This window comes from Parasteatoda tepidariorum, chromosome 10 (genome assembly GCF_982258835.1).
Source record: "Parasteatoda tepidariorum strain Cologne lab strain chromosome 10, Ptep-v5.0, whole genome shotgun sequence".
Classification (NCBI taxonomy): domain Eukaryota; kingdom Metazoa; phylum Arthropoda; class Arachnida; order Araneae; family Theridiidae; genus Parasteatoda; species Parasteatoda tepidariorum.
The window spans coordinates 81,026,085-81,041,389 of record NC_141764.1 but is presented as its reverse complement, the minus strand read 5'-3'; the positions used below and the strand labels follow the sequence as shown (position 1 = coordinate 81,041,389).

The 15,305-nt window shown below is 25.5% G+C and overlaps 1 protein-coding gene across 1 annotated transcript; it reads right to left on the bottom strand.

The window, feature by feature from the left end:
* Positions 1-40: 40 nt before the first annotated feature.
* Positions 41-15,298, bottom strand: LOC107456420 (trans-1,2-dihydrobenzene-1,2-diol dehydrogenase). Its single transcript, XM_087153188.1, has 8 exons — positions 15,111-15,298; positions 12,235-12,327; positions 11,165-11,276; positions 10,550-10,713; positions 6,888-7,140; positions 4,384-4,508; positions 1,933-2,083; positions 41-227 (listed from the first exon to the last, which is right to left on the bottom strand). Exons 2-8 carry the CDS (start codon positions 12,322-12,324, stop codon positions 124-126), a joined length of 999 nt encoding a protein of 332 aa, XP_087009314.1. The 5' UTR covers positions 12,325-12,327; positions 15,111-15,298; the 3' UTR covers positions 41-123.
* Between the last annotated feature and the right edge of the window lie 7 nt (positions 15,299-15,305).

The window sequence follows — 15,305 nt, the reverse complement described above, 5'->3', positions numbered from 1 at the left end:
AACATACTTAATCTTTAAAGGAAAATATTAAAACAAGATGTAAGAAATATATCTATATTTTTACAACATTAAAAATATCTGGAGCTAACATGGAGCTTCAAACACACTATAGGTAAAATATATTTAATCTTCATCAAAATAAAAACCAATTTGGTGACGGATTTCATCCATTAATTCTGCATGAGATTCTGAATCTTTAAGAGGCAAAATAGAACTCTCCAGTTTTCCTAAAATTTAAATTATTTTTTGAAACCAAATAAATACAGCATTTGAAGTATAATAAATTTGTTAATATTTGAATGAATTAATCGTGAAGAAGTCTGTAATAATTATAGATCCAGATTTTTTAAAACCAAAATAAATATCATTATTCAAGAAGGATGATATAGTTATTACTATCTTTAAAATGTATTTGTAAAAGTGAGATATACTTTATTTTATAATCAGCGCTGAACAGTCAACCCAATTCTGAGTTTACAACAAACAACGTTCAACTCCATAATCTTGTAATTTTGAACCTAACTCAGAAGACAAAGGAACTATTGTATCAAGCATTGGGAAAAACTAACATCTTGGAGGATTTGTATTGCACGGAGAGAAAACATTAAAAACCTCCCATTATTAGCTTAATGGCAAGGAGATACTGATTCATCATCCGTCTATCACTCAGAATATTTAATGTCAGCACTGTGGTCAGAGCAAGGCACCACTGGGATTCAAACCTGGCTCCTTCTCCTTTCATTAAAAACCTCCCATGGTTAGCCTTGTGGCAAGGAGATCCTAATTTATAATTCGTCTATCACTCAGGATATTTAATGTCAGCAGAATTTGTAACAACCAGCCAAACTAGCCTAAAGGAAAATTTCCCATGAATCCAGGGCTATAGAAACGACTAGAATATATACTGATCCCAATAATTTTACACCCTATTTTTTATTATTTAAAAAGAAAAATACAGTATACATTTAAATACTAAGTCATTTTATAATATATTTGCAACTACTAAACAATTTATAGACGATTTGTTTTTACTATAATAATTACCACAGTTAAATATGACTTCTGTAGGTCAAGCTTATAAAATGAACTAATTTTAAATAAATTCGAGAGTTCATAAATTTTTTAAAGAAAATAAAAATAGTTAAAAATTTGTTTTAGTTTTATAGATAAAAACTATTATTAGAACTACAACTAAATTTTAGCCAATGCTAAAATTGATGGATGAAAGTAATTTATGAATTATTATCTCACTTGCAGTAGATGTAAACTCATTAAACTATTTTATTGCCTAAAAGACACAAAGTAGTTTATGAATTAAGAAACATAATGTAGATAAAGAAATTTTTTGAGTATTATGCTAAAGATATCTAAGATTTTTATAACCATGCTTTTAAAATATTTATAATTGATATATATATAATAAACATGTAATTTTATGTCTGTTTAGAAGACTTTTTTTTTTGTAAATTTTGACTAGTTGATAAAATTTCATTTAATCAAATTTTCAATGCCCTATAAGCATACTATTTTTTTGAAATACATTAATTAGCACTTTAAAGTTTTCTAAAACTCAAATCGCTATTTAATTGAACCAAATAGTTTCTGAAGAAAAAAATCATTTCATTACTTAGACGCAAAAATGTGACTATATGTTTGTAAAATTATTAATGAATTACAGATACTGTATTCATTTTAGTACAGTTACTGTATTAATTGAGTATCATTAAAATACTACTTGTTTTGTTGTGTATGCCTTCAATTTTTAAATGCAAAAATTCAAACAAGGCAAACTATTATCTAAAAATTAAAAACTGTTTATTCATTATAGTTTGAATTCCAAATTATTTTCTTTGAGATACTATTAAAACTTATACAATTACTAACATTAAAATGACTTGAACATATTTAAACAACCTAAAAATATAACTATACCTTTCTGTAGGCATTCTCTAACTTCCATTGCTTCATATCTGAGACCAGAACTATTGGTGCAGTTAAAGGGACGTATAGCATCAGGTAACGGGAACTCATGAGTTTTTTCTGCTGTTTCAACAGCAGTCGGACACCAGAATGGATTTTTTACCTATTTAAGAAATCAATAATTAAAATTTGATTTATAATACATAAAATAAAAGGTTTAAATTAGGAATGGCCTACCTATGAGATAGCAAAGTTTTAAAAATGGTATGCTAAGATCTATTGAAAAATATGTTGTCCTCAGTGTCAAAATGTGTAAAAACCCAATTCGATCACTACTGAATACAGCAGTGTCTGAAAGCTAAACTGTATCACATCAGTCATGTAGTAAGATAGCACGGGGTATATACAAACGCAAAAACATTGTTTGTACATATATTTTAGATCAATAGATGAATTTTACATGTACATAAATTTTAGTTACATGCGTTGTTGTGAGTAAATACTTACAAAATATATGATTATACAAACTGTAATTTAGGGTAAACCAACCAGTGAAGGAACATTTCATGTATATTGATTAAAAATAAGAATTTGAAAGTTTTCCTTTAGATTGATTGGTAACAATAGCTTACTGCCAAACAATAGGAAGTCATCTAGCAAAGTTTTGGATTACCTGGTCAAATAGATTTCTCTGGAAAAATTTTGAATTTGTTGTTATCTCTGCAACACCTTGTTTCTTTGAAAAAATTATAAGGTGAGTGTTTGTATTTATATGTTTAAAGTGGAATTAATTGCATGTATTGGTTCCATTTTTTCTCGCTGTGAAAAAGAGAATTCAAAATATAGTTATTGAAGTTACATTTTATTTTTTTTAAAGTATCATAGCATTATAAAGTACTGAGATAAGGGGCTGTTTATTCACTGGATCACCAAACGATGAAAAACCAGTGAAGGGACAAGTGTTCCTTTACTAGTTTTTTTTCTAAGTTAGTGAAAATAAAAGATAAACTTAAATTTTCTTGTACCTTTAGTGATGTTCGGCATCAAAAGTATGTTAAAAATATGAAAAACAACTTTTAACCAGTGAGGGAACAGGCATGTTCCTTTACTGGGCATAGATTTCCCAGTGAATGAACAGTATGTGTTAATATGTTGACACTTTAATTTTCAATTCATGATCACAAAAAAGAGTTCCAAGTATTTATATGTTATAATTTTAAGAATAGGCTTCTTTTTAAATATTTGTATGGCTTATAAATTCATAAAGAGCATTAAAAAATAACCAAAATTAAGTGTTCCTTTACTGGGTGTTCATTCACTGGTAAAAACTGTTCCTTCACTTGGTCTTCTTACTACTTGTTATTTGAACCTCCAACATTTTAAAACAATATTATGTAAGTTCTCTACAATTTTCTTACGTAATTTGTAATTAGTAACAAATATGTTGACACTGTCATTTAACTAAAATTATGAATTTTGAAATTAATATGATTTTTTAAAAGGCAAGCGAAGCTTAAGTGTTCATTCACTGGTTAGTTTACCCTATAATATAATGATACATATAGTATGCAATCGTATTTACTAGTAATTATATATTTTGATTACCTGTAACCACGACTACAGTAGTAATCACAATTACAAGTAACTGTTACTATTAATTGATTATTGGAATCTTTTACATTTCTGCCCCACTTTGGTATCAATGTATTTTTTCACGCATTATCTATTTTATTTATCCAAGTAGTCTGCATTATCTGTTAGCTTGAATTAAAAAGTCTATATTTAAACATGAACTGAAATAATATTTTAAAATAAAAATCAGGAAAATATCAATACAAAAAAATTTCATGATATGAATGTTTTAGATAAAATGTTGACTTTTCCCCCCCTGAAAATATTCTTAAGAAGAAAAATTAGTGACATTATGCAAATGACTGAGGCATGTTAAAAAGATATAATAATAATAATCAGGAGATTTGTACATTTTCAAGCAGATCACACCAAAATTCAGGAGTATTTCATTCAAATCAGAAGAATTCACAAATAAAATGAATAAATTTCTTTGTAATTAAATTTCTATTGTAACCAAATAATATTAAAAGAATTATTAGTTACCAAGTATGCTGACAAAAAAATTTCTTTTTATTTTAGAAAAGTAGTTTTTAAAAGAATATTTTCTAAGTTTAAGTAAAATCTGGAAAAATTGTTTTAAGAACTCAATTGATAATATGAAATTTACAAAATGATAAAAGTAATAAAACCGTGATCTAGTAAAAAAAAATTTTTTTTGACAAATAAAATTAATTTAAATAAGTCACAAGATTTTAACTGTAGATTACTGTAAAAACAAAATCTTCTAAAACAAAAATCGAGACTCAATATTCACATAATGTTTAAGATATTCCAAAACATGCTAAGGAAATTATAGAAAATTTCAATGCTATAACAAAATATTTTTCTTACCTTAATGATTCCTTTAGTTCCAATTATGACAAGTTCATTATCGCAGGGTGCAAGAAGAGTTGAGGTAACATTTGCAGTGCGATTCTTAGTGTATAAGAGGCTTGTACTTTGCATAATATCAACACCTGGAATAACCCATGAGATATTTATTACTAACATTTACTTTTTTATTATTGTAAAAGTTTAAAGGTTATAAACCGCAATAAAATATTTTTTAGTTTCTAAAATTTCAAAAAAGCATCTGCTTAAAACTTTATTTAATAAAAATACTAAAAGTAAACTTTCAGTATCAGCATAAGACAGCACACTGTTAAAAAACATGTAACAAATAATAATTTTTTTTATTTTAACCTTAAGCCAAAAAAAAAAAAAAAAAAAAGAGAGAAAAACAGTCCTGAAGTACTTTGTAAAAAATGATAATTTTCATAATTTGGGTGATAAATATGTATAACACAACTAGAAAAAAAATTTCATAACAAAATAATGATGTTAGGTTGGCATTTTCAAGAATATTCACCTTAGTTCAACAATATATGTGATATATCGTAGCCGTAGAAGTGAGATAAAGAAAGTTGTATTTATTAAATCATTGATCGATGTATTTATTAAATCATTAATCATTGGCAATCAATCACAATGATGAGAGAAAACAAAATCAGAAAAACTGATGTGCTTTATTTTTTAATATGAAAGATTTTTAAAGAAATATCTTGCAAGTTTTTTTTATACCTTGTTACAATGGGGGAAAAATCATTCATTTAAATAGGCTTTCATGATTTAGGTCATGATTTTTTGAAAAAAATATGGGAAATAAACACCCCCAAACAGATGTGCAAAGCAGACTTGCAGGAGCTCAATTTTTTTAAGAGGGGTAAAATTAAAATACTTAGTCACAATAGCTCTCTAAATTTCATACAGAAGGAAAAAATTCTTACGTTGACTAATATTTACTTAAAGAGTTATTATATCTTTTCTATATTTAACTTCGATGAATCGAAGTTACAAATGAGACCCTAACAATATTTCTGACAAATAAAGGAACTTAACAAATGAAGGAAAATTCTGACAAATAAAGGAAATAAATCATCCATGATAATTCATAAAAATTTCCTTTAGTTGTCAGAAATATTGTTAGGGTTTAAGAAATTTCTAATTATTGAGATGGACATATAACACCCTCCTCTTGCCAATGAACCCATGCTCAAACTAATTCATTTTATATCTATTGGGGATCTAAAGAAAATTTTCAGATATTTTCTAATTCTGCGGCCACTTTGAGTAACTTCAAACATTACCATTACTTTTGCTTCTCCATTGGAATGTATATTTTACTGGAATTCTCTTCCATCATATTCTCTTACTGTGCTGCAACCTCTTTTAATTTTAATATCTGATTCTTCCTGACTACCGCACTGAAATATTATTCCTTATAGCGACTCATAAGTATCATTAAAATAGCAAGTTTTAATTTTATGGAAGGATATTATCAGTGATTGATCTAGTCAATTTCTTTTTAAATATGGCGATTTGTTTTTGGTAAGACATCAAGAAATGATTCAGAAGATTATACAATAAAAGTCCGTAAGAATTGTTGCCAAACGAAAAATATTTCTGTTGATTCAAAGAAAGACCCTAAAAATCAAAATGGAGAAAAGCTTCTGTAATCAAATAGAAATACTTTCTTCCTTATAAATAGATTGTAATAGCTTTTTTGTGGATTATAACAGGCGCAGAAAATATTTTATATTAATACACAAAATTATTGTGAATATAAGAAAAATTGAAACAATTTGAGAAGTATTAGAATCATTAATCTGTAACAAATCATAACAATTAGAATTGTTTGTAATTCGAAATTTTTTTCCAATAAAATTGCTGCATTGAATAAACAATAAAAAATAGCATTTATTTATTCATAGAAAGTTCACAAAGTTAGCTGAATTTTTATTTAGTGCTTAAACATTAAAAAAAAAAAAAAAAATTCACAATTAGAAAAAGACCTCTAAAATAAATTTGCTTAAGAAAATTTGCTTTAATTTGCTTTTGTAGCCCCTTATTATAAGTATAAATTTGCTTTTGTAGCCCCTTATAAATAAGGGGCTACAAAAATGACCAACGATTTGGAAAATAAACCAAACAAAATTAAGAGAAAATAAGACTCTATTGTTTGTTGCATTCTGCTTAGGAAACAAGGGTGCCACAATGTTTTAAAATTCATAGCAAAGTTCATCAATTGCTGTCAAAAAACTATAAATGTTTTCTATTGCTAATCAGACCATTCCAACTGAATGGTTTCTGTAATTTGTACATTTTATTCCTAGACTGAACCCTGCTGTTAATGGGGACAGTAAGTTTAAAAAAAAATTGTTAACTACAGGACTATTTTTTTATTTATTCTAAGTGTACACAAACTTTAAAAGAAATTATTCTTTGTGATAAAGAATATCTGCTTTCATAATTTACCTGCAATTTAAATTTCATCCTTCAAAATAATTTGGACTAACCTTCTTCACTTAAATGACCAACTGCTGCAACTTTTGTGGGTTTATCACCACCGTAAATCATAGTAACAGCATTCAAAGTGTAAACACCAAGGTCAAGGATAGAGCCACCTCCCTGGTCCTTCTTCATTAACCTCTCTTTTTTAAGAAGGTTCTTACCGATGTTGGCACTTATGTGCACGACATCCCCAATTTTACCACTTTTAATGAGATCCATGAAAAATTTGTAAGCTGGAAAAAATCTGCTCCATAATGCCTTAAACAAAAAGAATTAATAATTTTATAAAACAATTTGACGTTACTTAGTACAAATTATATAATTATTATTTCATTTAACCATAAAAAGGGGAAATATCAATTCAACTTTTCACCAATCATATAACTCTAAATAACTATACAAAACTAAACATTTCACCTTTAGATTCAAAAATCCTTTCAAGAGCAGAAGAGAAATCCTTTCATTCTGTGTCCCAACCCTAATGGTTATACTATTAATGCTACCAAAGTAGTAATATAGTAAATATCATTAATGCAGGGTTGCCACAGGCAACTATTTTCGGCCTGAGGCGACTTTGGCAACTTTTTTTGCCTGAAAAGGCTAAGAAAGCAACTATTTTCAAGAAAAGGAGACTATCGAAAGACTTTTCTGTACTCAGAGCGATGTTTTTTAGTATTAATAGGGTTGACAACCTGCGACCCGCAAGAGCTTTTGAAAACAATGAATTTATTTTTCTTAAAAAATTTAAAACTCATTGAAATGTTGAATTCTTTCCAATTCTTCACTTTTTAATGCGCTCAATTTGCACAGATTCCATTTTAAGTATATTTTGTTTCTTGACAGCCTTTTTAACAGTTATTGCTACAAAATTCTGCTTGATTTTGAAAAAAAAAAAAAAAAATTTATACGATATTACGATACATGAATTTCGAATTAGAGTAATCACTTTTCAGAATATACTTACACATACATTTGTTAAATCAATTAGTGTTAAAATGGAAAATTTTTTAGAAAAAGTTTTTTTTTAATGAAAAAATATTATTATTATTTTTTTGAATAAATTCTAGTTATTAAAAGTATTTAATTTCCTGCAAATAACAATTTTTTATATAAGAATTCAGTGCTAGAGCAATAAAATTTATATAAAAATGATCATATTTGCCACCAATTTGACCAAATGTATCATCGTACATGATAATTAAGTCTTTTACAAAATTTTAGTGTTATTATTGAAAAATTTTTATTCTTAGTTTGGCAACTATTTTCATAGTTTTCAGCAACCATTTTCCTGCTTTAGGCTACTAAAAGCAACTATTTTGTTCATTTTTTTTCTATGGCAACTCTGTTAATGCAATTTTTTTTCTAAATTGACTTTATTAAACGGAGGTGAGAGTACTAACTTTGCTTTTGAGAATGGGATCCTTTACAAAATTTTATTTTGCAGGGGCATAAATAAAACCCTTACATTACAGGTGGGTGCCCCCTCCAGAAAAAATAACACCATATGAATTATAATAAAAATAGTTTTTTTTTTCCTTTGATAAGGTTTTTTTTAATTTTATTAACAAACAAAAATAACCCTTAGCTAAACTTTGAATATAATTATTGTAAGATAGTTATTTTCTTGTACAGTACAGAACCCGTTATCCGTAAATCAGAAAACCGGAAAACCAAAAAACCGGAACGAAATTCGATAAATTTTCTCGCCATTTTTTAAAAAAAAATTTTACCTCATAAGATTTTACGATTTTTCTTTCTTTTCTTAGAGATGTTTACCTTACCATCATTTTGGAAATAATCATTAGTGTTTTACTTCATCGTTTTTTCTTATTTTTAAGATTATTTCCAATTTTTTCATTTTTTTAGTTGGGTTTAACAATAAAAAAAACGGCTTTTTGAAGCGATTCAGAAAACCGGAAAAATCAGTTATCCGGAATAGCGATGGTCCCGACCGTTCCGGATAATCGGTTCCATACTGTATTATCTATTAAGATACATTTCATTTCAATGTGTTAAGTTGGTAAATGTATACAATGTTTCAATTTAGTACCTTTTCCATTACAATTATTAATCAAAATAAAAATAATTTTAATTAATTTGTTTTTGTTTCATAATATATTACAAAAATTTTGTGTTCAGGCTAAGATAAGTGCAGTTAAAATGCTATTTTTTGTCAATCATGTATCATTCAAAAATCAAATTTTTGCAGAGTATTTGTTTAAAGAAATGAAAAACTAATTTTTCTTGCCTGAATAATTAAAATTTTCTATTTGCTCACACTTTGAGATAATATAAATAGCAAACAAAAAGAACAAATAGTTATAGAATTTATGTAACAGGAAATATAAAAGAACATAACTGAAACATTTTTTTCATGAATTAGAAAAAGTTATTGAATGTCTATCATCATTCAATAGTAATGATCCTCGCTCATTGAATAAAGAAAATTCAAGTAAAGTCAGAAAAGAGCTAGATATTTTAAAATGAACTTTTCAACATAGAAAAAGAAATATTGAAAGTTACAAAAACTTATTTCAGCTTTAAAACCATGTTGAATTTTTAATGATAAATTTTGCAAATGAAATACTATACTAATATTTAAAGCCTTTTCATAAATTAAAAAATGCTGCTTTTTAATAAAATGTCAAATACAGATTCTATAAAATTAAAATATTATACAGGGCATAATACAAAATTCAATACAGGGTATGAAATTTCAATTCTTTAGAATTAGGTAATAGCCAGAGATTTTAGTCAGAGTTAGAGTACGAGTCAGACTAAAATTTTTGATCACTATTATTTTCATGAAAAAATTTATTATCTTTATAACGTTAACAGAAGTGTTTTGGTGACCAAAGAATCTTTTGGTGACAAAAACCATAAAAGAATGCAGAAACCGAAATTTTTTAAACATACTTAATGGAAAAAATATAAATAATAACATCATCAAAAGTTAATAAAATAAGAAAATTAAGATATCAGAAATGTTCCCATGCTTTTAACACTTAATGTTTATAAACCTTTGGGCACTAAAATATCATTTGTGAATTGTAACTTTACAGTCAAACTGTGTAAGGGAGTCCCATTTATAAAAATTCTGATCAAATCAGTTCTGGCAAACTTCAAGTCCAGCAGTCTGGAAGGTTTACCAAAGTTGCATCCCATTAATGCAAACTCGCAACTTTGAAAAAAAAACATTTGATTTTTGAAACACAACATTTTAAAAGACAAAACGTATTCACCAGTCTTAAATTTTCGGTGGCCAATAGTTAGCGAGTGGATATTTCACTGCCTAATTTAATATTCCATTTAGCTTTTTAGTGTATTAGCAAAGTTTAATTTTGAAACTTTTCTTTGTCACTAGTGTAGTTTATAAAATCAAATGCTCTCAGAAAAAGATGGCATTTTAATAGGTGACAGTCATTGTAATTTAATTAGTGAAAATTTTCCGATCTTGATAATATCTGCAGAAAATTAGGAATTATCAAAAATCTTATTACAGAACAACAAACATAATTCTACTCCTGGGTCAAATAAATAATATAAAAAACTTGTATGTTTCTTGTGCTTTTATAGTAAAATGATATGCAATGAATATAACAAAACGTACCTCAAAACTTTGGAAGCCGAAGAAAATTAATCTTAATATATCAATTATGGTTATTACCTCCATTAGAAATCGCTTATGTTTCCTTGCAATTTCTATGAGATTTTTTGTTTGCTTTGCATTCAAGGTCATGGGTTTCTCCATCAAAACGTGCTTTCCACTCTCAAGCATAAGTTTTCCAACAGCATAGTGATGTGTAGCAATAGTGCCAACATACACAACCTCTTCAAAAGTATAAAAATTATTGTTAGGGACTAAAAATGCTATAAAATTAAAATAAGAAGTAATAGTAATAAATATATATCACCAATATCAGAATCTTTTGCTAGCTCTTCATAGGATCCATATGCTTTTGGAATGTCATGACTTGAGGCAAATTCTTTAGCAGAAGATAAATTTCTGGCAGCAACTGCAATAAACTAAGAATAGAAACTTTTTAAAAATGCATAAAAGTATTATATTATATCCAACGTTGAACAGCCATAAAAAAAATTGAAAAAATAATATTTTAGTCTTCTGGACTTTCCACTCTCAAGCATAAGTTTTCCAACAGCATAGTGATGTGTAGCAATAGTGCCAACATACACAACCTCTTCAAAAGTATAAAAATTATTGTTAGGGACTAAAAATGCTATAAAATTAAAATAAGAAGTAATAGTAATAAATATATATCACCAATATCAGAATCTTTTGCTAGCTCTTCATAGGATCCATATGCTTTTGGAATGTCATGACTTGAGGCAAATTCTTTAGCAGAAGATAAATTTCTGGCAGCAACTGCAATAAACTAAGAATAGAAACTTTTTAAAAATGCATAAAAGTATTATATTATATCCAACGTTGAACAGCCATAAAAAAAATTGAAAAAATAATATTTTAGTCTTCTGGAACTTCGTCAAAATGTGTGAAAACCTGATTTATGCACTACTGAATGCATCAGTGTATTACACCTAATAACTCTCTAATATTACTTTTCTGACACCTCAGTACTTATATTTGTACTAAAATATAAAATCCAAAAAAAAGCACAAGTATATATAAGAATTTTTTGGTATCACTGCATATTATAAGAGAAAAGTTTTTAAAAAAATTAAGACTTCTAATAGATGGCAAAGTAGTTTAAGATCCTCTAGGATAGGTATATCATATTGAAAATAAATATCCCTATATAAATTTATGTACAGTTTTCAGCAAATAAAATAAATAAAAACGTATAGAAACAAGTTAGAAAAAAAACTAACAAAAAAAAGGGAAAATAAAAAAATTTAAAGAGAGGAAGAAAAATTATTAATAAATATAATATTTTTAAAAGTTTAAAAAGCCGGAAAAAGGAAAAGATATAAATTTGTTGTCAGCTCACACAAAGCAAACAAAAAAAAAGTTTTTTCTAATATTGTATTAATATTGCCAAAGCAAAATACATCAATACAGTAGTGTGAGAAGGACCAAATAATTATTAAGAAAATAAATTGAAATAAAAATAAAACATATTAAGTAAAAAATACAAAAAAAAAAAAAAAACATATCAAGCAAAAAATAGAAATTCAATATATATATAATTCTCAAAATTTTAATTTTTTACTTGATATAATCTTATTTTGTACTTTTTACTATATTATATATATATAAATACATTAATTAAAATTAAATAATTAGAAATAAAATTACATTCAAAATGTATCTTCTTTCTGACACAGAAATACAATCTAAATACTTGAAAAAGAAAACTATTTAAAATTACATACTTCATGATCTCCTTTAGGCATACTTTGTACAGCAGTTACAAAGTCATGGCTTATTTTACCAGCACTCACTACACCCCACTTAGTTGCCATAATCTTAAATAAAAATATTATTAGAATAATATTAGAAAGCTTAAAATATATTTCTTTTCCATGTCAGTAATTCTTTTATTAATGTCAATAGAGATAAAAAAATATGAAGAATTATTATGCTGAATGATATATATATATATGGGTCATTCTCACGAAAACTGTCATTTTTCAGTTCATAAAATCCCAAAAAAGTAAAGTGAATAAAAAGCTCTGAAAATTTTTATATTAATAGAAATATGTAATGGCATTATAAAGAAAGTATATATCCTATAAATTATACTTAATATTTAAATTAATTAATTTTTTAAATAATTAATTTATAATTAATTAATTTATAATAATTAATTAATTTAATAAATAAATTAATTAATTTAATAAATTAATTTATTAATTTTTTAATCTATTTTTCAAATTAATTAATAAGTAAATTAATTATTTTAACTATTTAAAAAGTGAGGGAATGACACTAATAGATGATATTTTATTGATAATGATATTTTATTTTAATACATGTTTTTATCTAAGTTACATCTACCTAAAGTTTGAAAATGATGACATACTAAGTATATCTAATATTTATTATAATTTAGTCTTATATATTTAATAGTTTTTACAGGTTTGGGAAATAAAATTGGCTGGCACGATTGAACTAAAAAAAAATTAATAATATACTCATCTTGAATCATTCCCTCACTTCAGCGTCATTCCCTCACTTTATACACTAGTGAGGGAATGACGAATTCAATAAAATTTAAAAATAACAGTTAGGCCTAATTAATTTCTAAAGTCAATCACATACAATTATATTCATACAAGAAAGCAACATATAATTATCCACTTTCTTTATGAAGTTGTATTTTATTTTACTCTAAAAAATGACATGAGGGAATGACAAATGTAAAAAATTTTACCTGGTTTGATTCATTCAAATTTATTCCACAGCAAAGCTTCTTTAAGTTGAAGATGGAAACATACTGCAATTTTGTTCTATGATGCCAGTTGTTAACTTCTGAAGTTTTTATTAAAATATTTTTATTCTAAGAAGATTGCAGGTGATAGAACATTGTTGTGAGGGAATGACGCGAAACACTGGGGACAAAGTTTAAAATAGTGCTGTGTTAATATTTTTATCAGAAATTAAATTTAAAATTGATTTTCTGAATTCTATATTTCAGTATTCTGAAATAAAAAACACGAATTTGTAAAAAAAAAAAATTTTTTTACAGAAACAATTTTTTTCTTTTTTTAAATCAGCAGTGGGGACAAGTGAGGGAATGACATATTGGTATATTTTAATTACCTAAAATAAATAAAAAATATAAATTGATAATTTTATTTTTATTCTTTTGTTAGATTGCATTCTGAAGGACACTTTCCCTGAATTTTTTTTTTCGTAAGCCGTAAAACAAACATAAAATATACTGGGGACATGAAAATGACTGTTTTTGTGAGAATGACCCATATATATAAATTCATTATTTCTTAGCAAATAACCTTCATTATCAATGAAAAAAGACATTAAAAAAAACATACTCAAATAATATTATTATTAATTACATAAAAATATTCATATTTAAATTAATAAATATTTTTGGAAAAATCAGTTTGTTTAATTTATAGATTTTTTTTTTTTTTTTTTAAACACTGTTGATTTTAACTATGTAATGTTTTTTTTTAACGAAATAATGAAAAAGATATGCAAGTAAATATAATAATTTGCATCTTCATTCATCATATTATTTCTTGCTAAAAATATTCATTATCACTGAAATCAGACTTATGAAAAAATCACAACCTAACATTTAATAATTATCTTGAATAAAAAATATTTCATTAGTAAATTAATTCATTTTTTTTTAAAAAAGATTCAGTTTGTTATAATTAATTGCTTTGAAAAAAAACACAGTTTCTTAAATCAATAATTTTTTTTAAAAAATATAAATTTAATTAAATTGCAATTTAAATAATGATTTAAATCAAGTAATTTAAGTCATGCCAATCCTGGCAAAGAACCTTAATATAATAATTGTATGATTGAATAAAATAAAATAAGCTGTTTTTTTATTATCAATGTCAGAATATATATAGTTAGAAAAATATTCCTGAATGCACATTCTGTATAATACAAAATTTTTTATTAAAAAAATTATTTTTTGTTTTTGTAATACTTAACAATTTTCCTCTTAATTCAGATTAAAAAAATATTAACAAGTAATTGAATGCAACTATACGCATTAATTTCTCGCAATTAATTACGATCACACCTATAATTTTTTTAATCTTTATTTTCAGAATCATTTGTTTAACAAAAAAATATCCCCCTTTTTTCATAACATATTATTTACAGTAAAATTTGAAAAGATCTCACGTTTATTTTTAAAATATTCTTTTTAATTATAAAAGAGATTAAAAATAAAAAGTTGTATGAAACATTGTATGCATACTTACAAGCGATTGCAACTTTTTAAACAGATATCAAAAAAATCTTTTAAATCAGTTAAGTCTTAAACCCTCTAATGCTTCAAAAAGTTTTAGAAATAAAAAAGACAATTCATAAAGGACTTTACTAAAGATAATTTTTTTTATTATTTTGAAAGACATCAAAATGATATCTGATTGATTAAGAAATATCACAAGAAAGTATATTTTTAATTAAAAAAAATAATAATAAAATAAAATAGATCAGTCTACCCGTGCAAAGAATCGTTATCGTGTAATTAATTTTGTTTTTTAGAAATGAGATAAGACTTTATCAAGGTAATTACATTATTGTTAAAAAATATTACCAAAGAAATTAAAATCCGCTGAATATACTTCAAGGTAAAAATATTATTTCAAGCGAAATACACTTCTTAATTATCACTACAAACATTAATAAATAAATTTCAACCATGCAATGCAATTCTTAGTATTACATTGAATATTATTAGTAAGTATTTTAAGTTAGATTGGTTTCTGCTTGTTTGAAAGTTTTAAGCTGC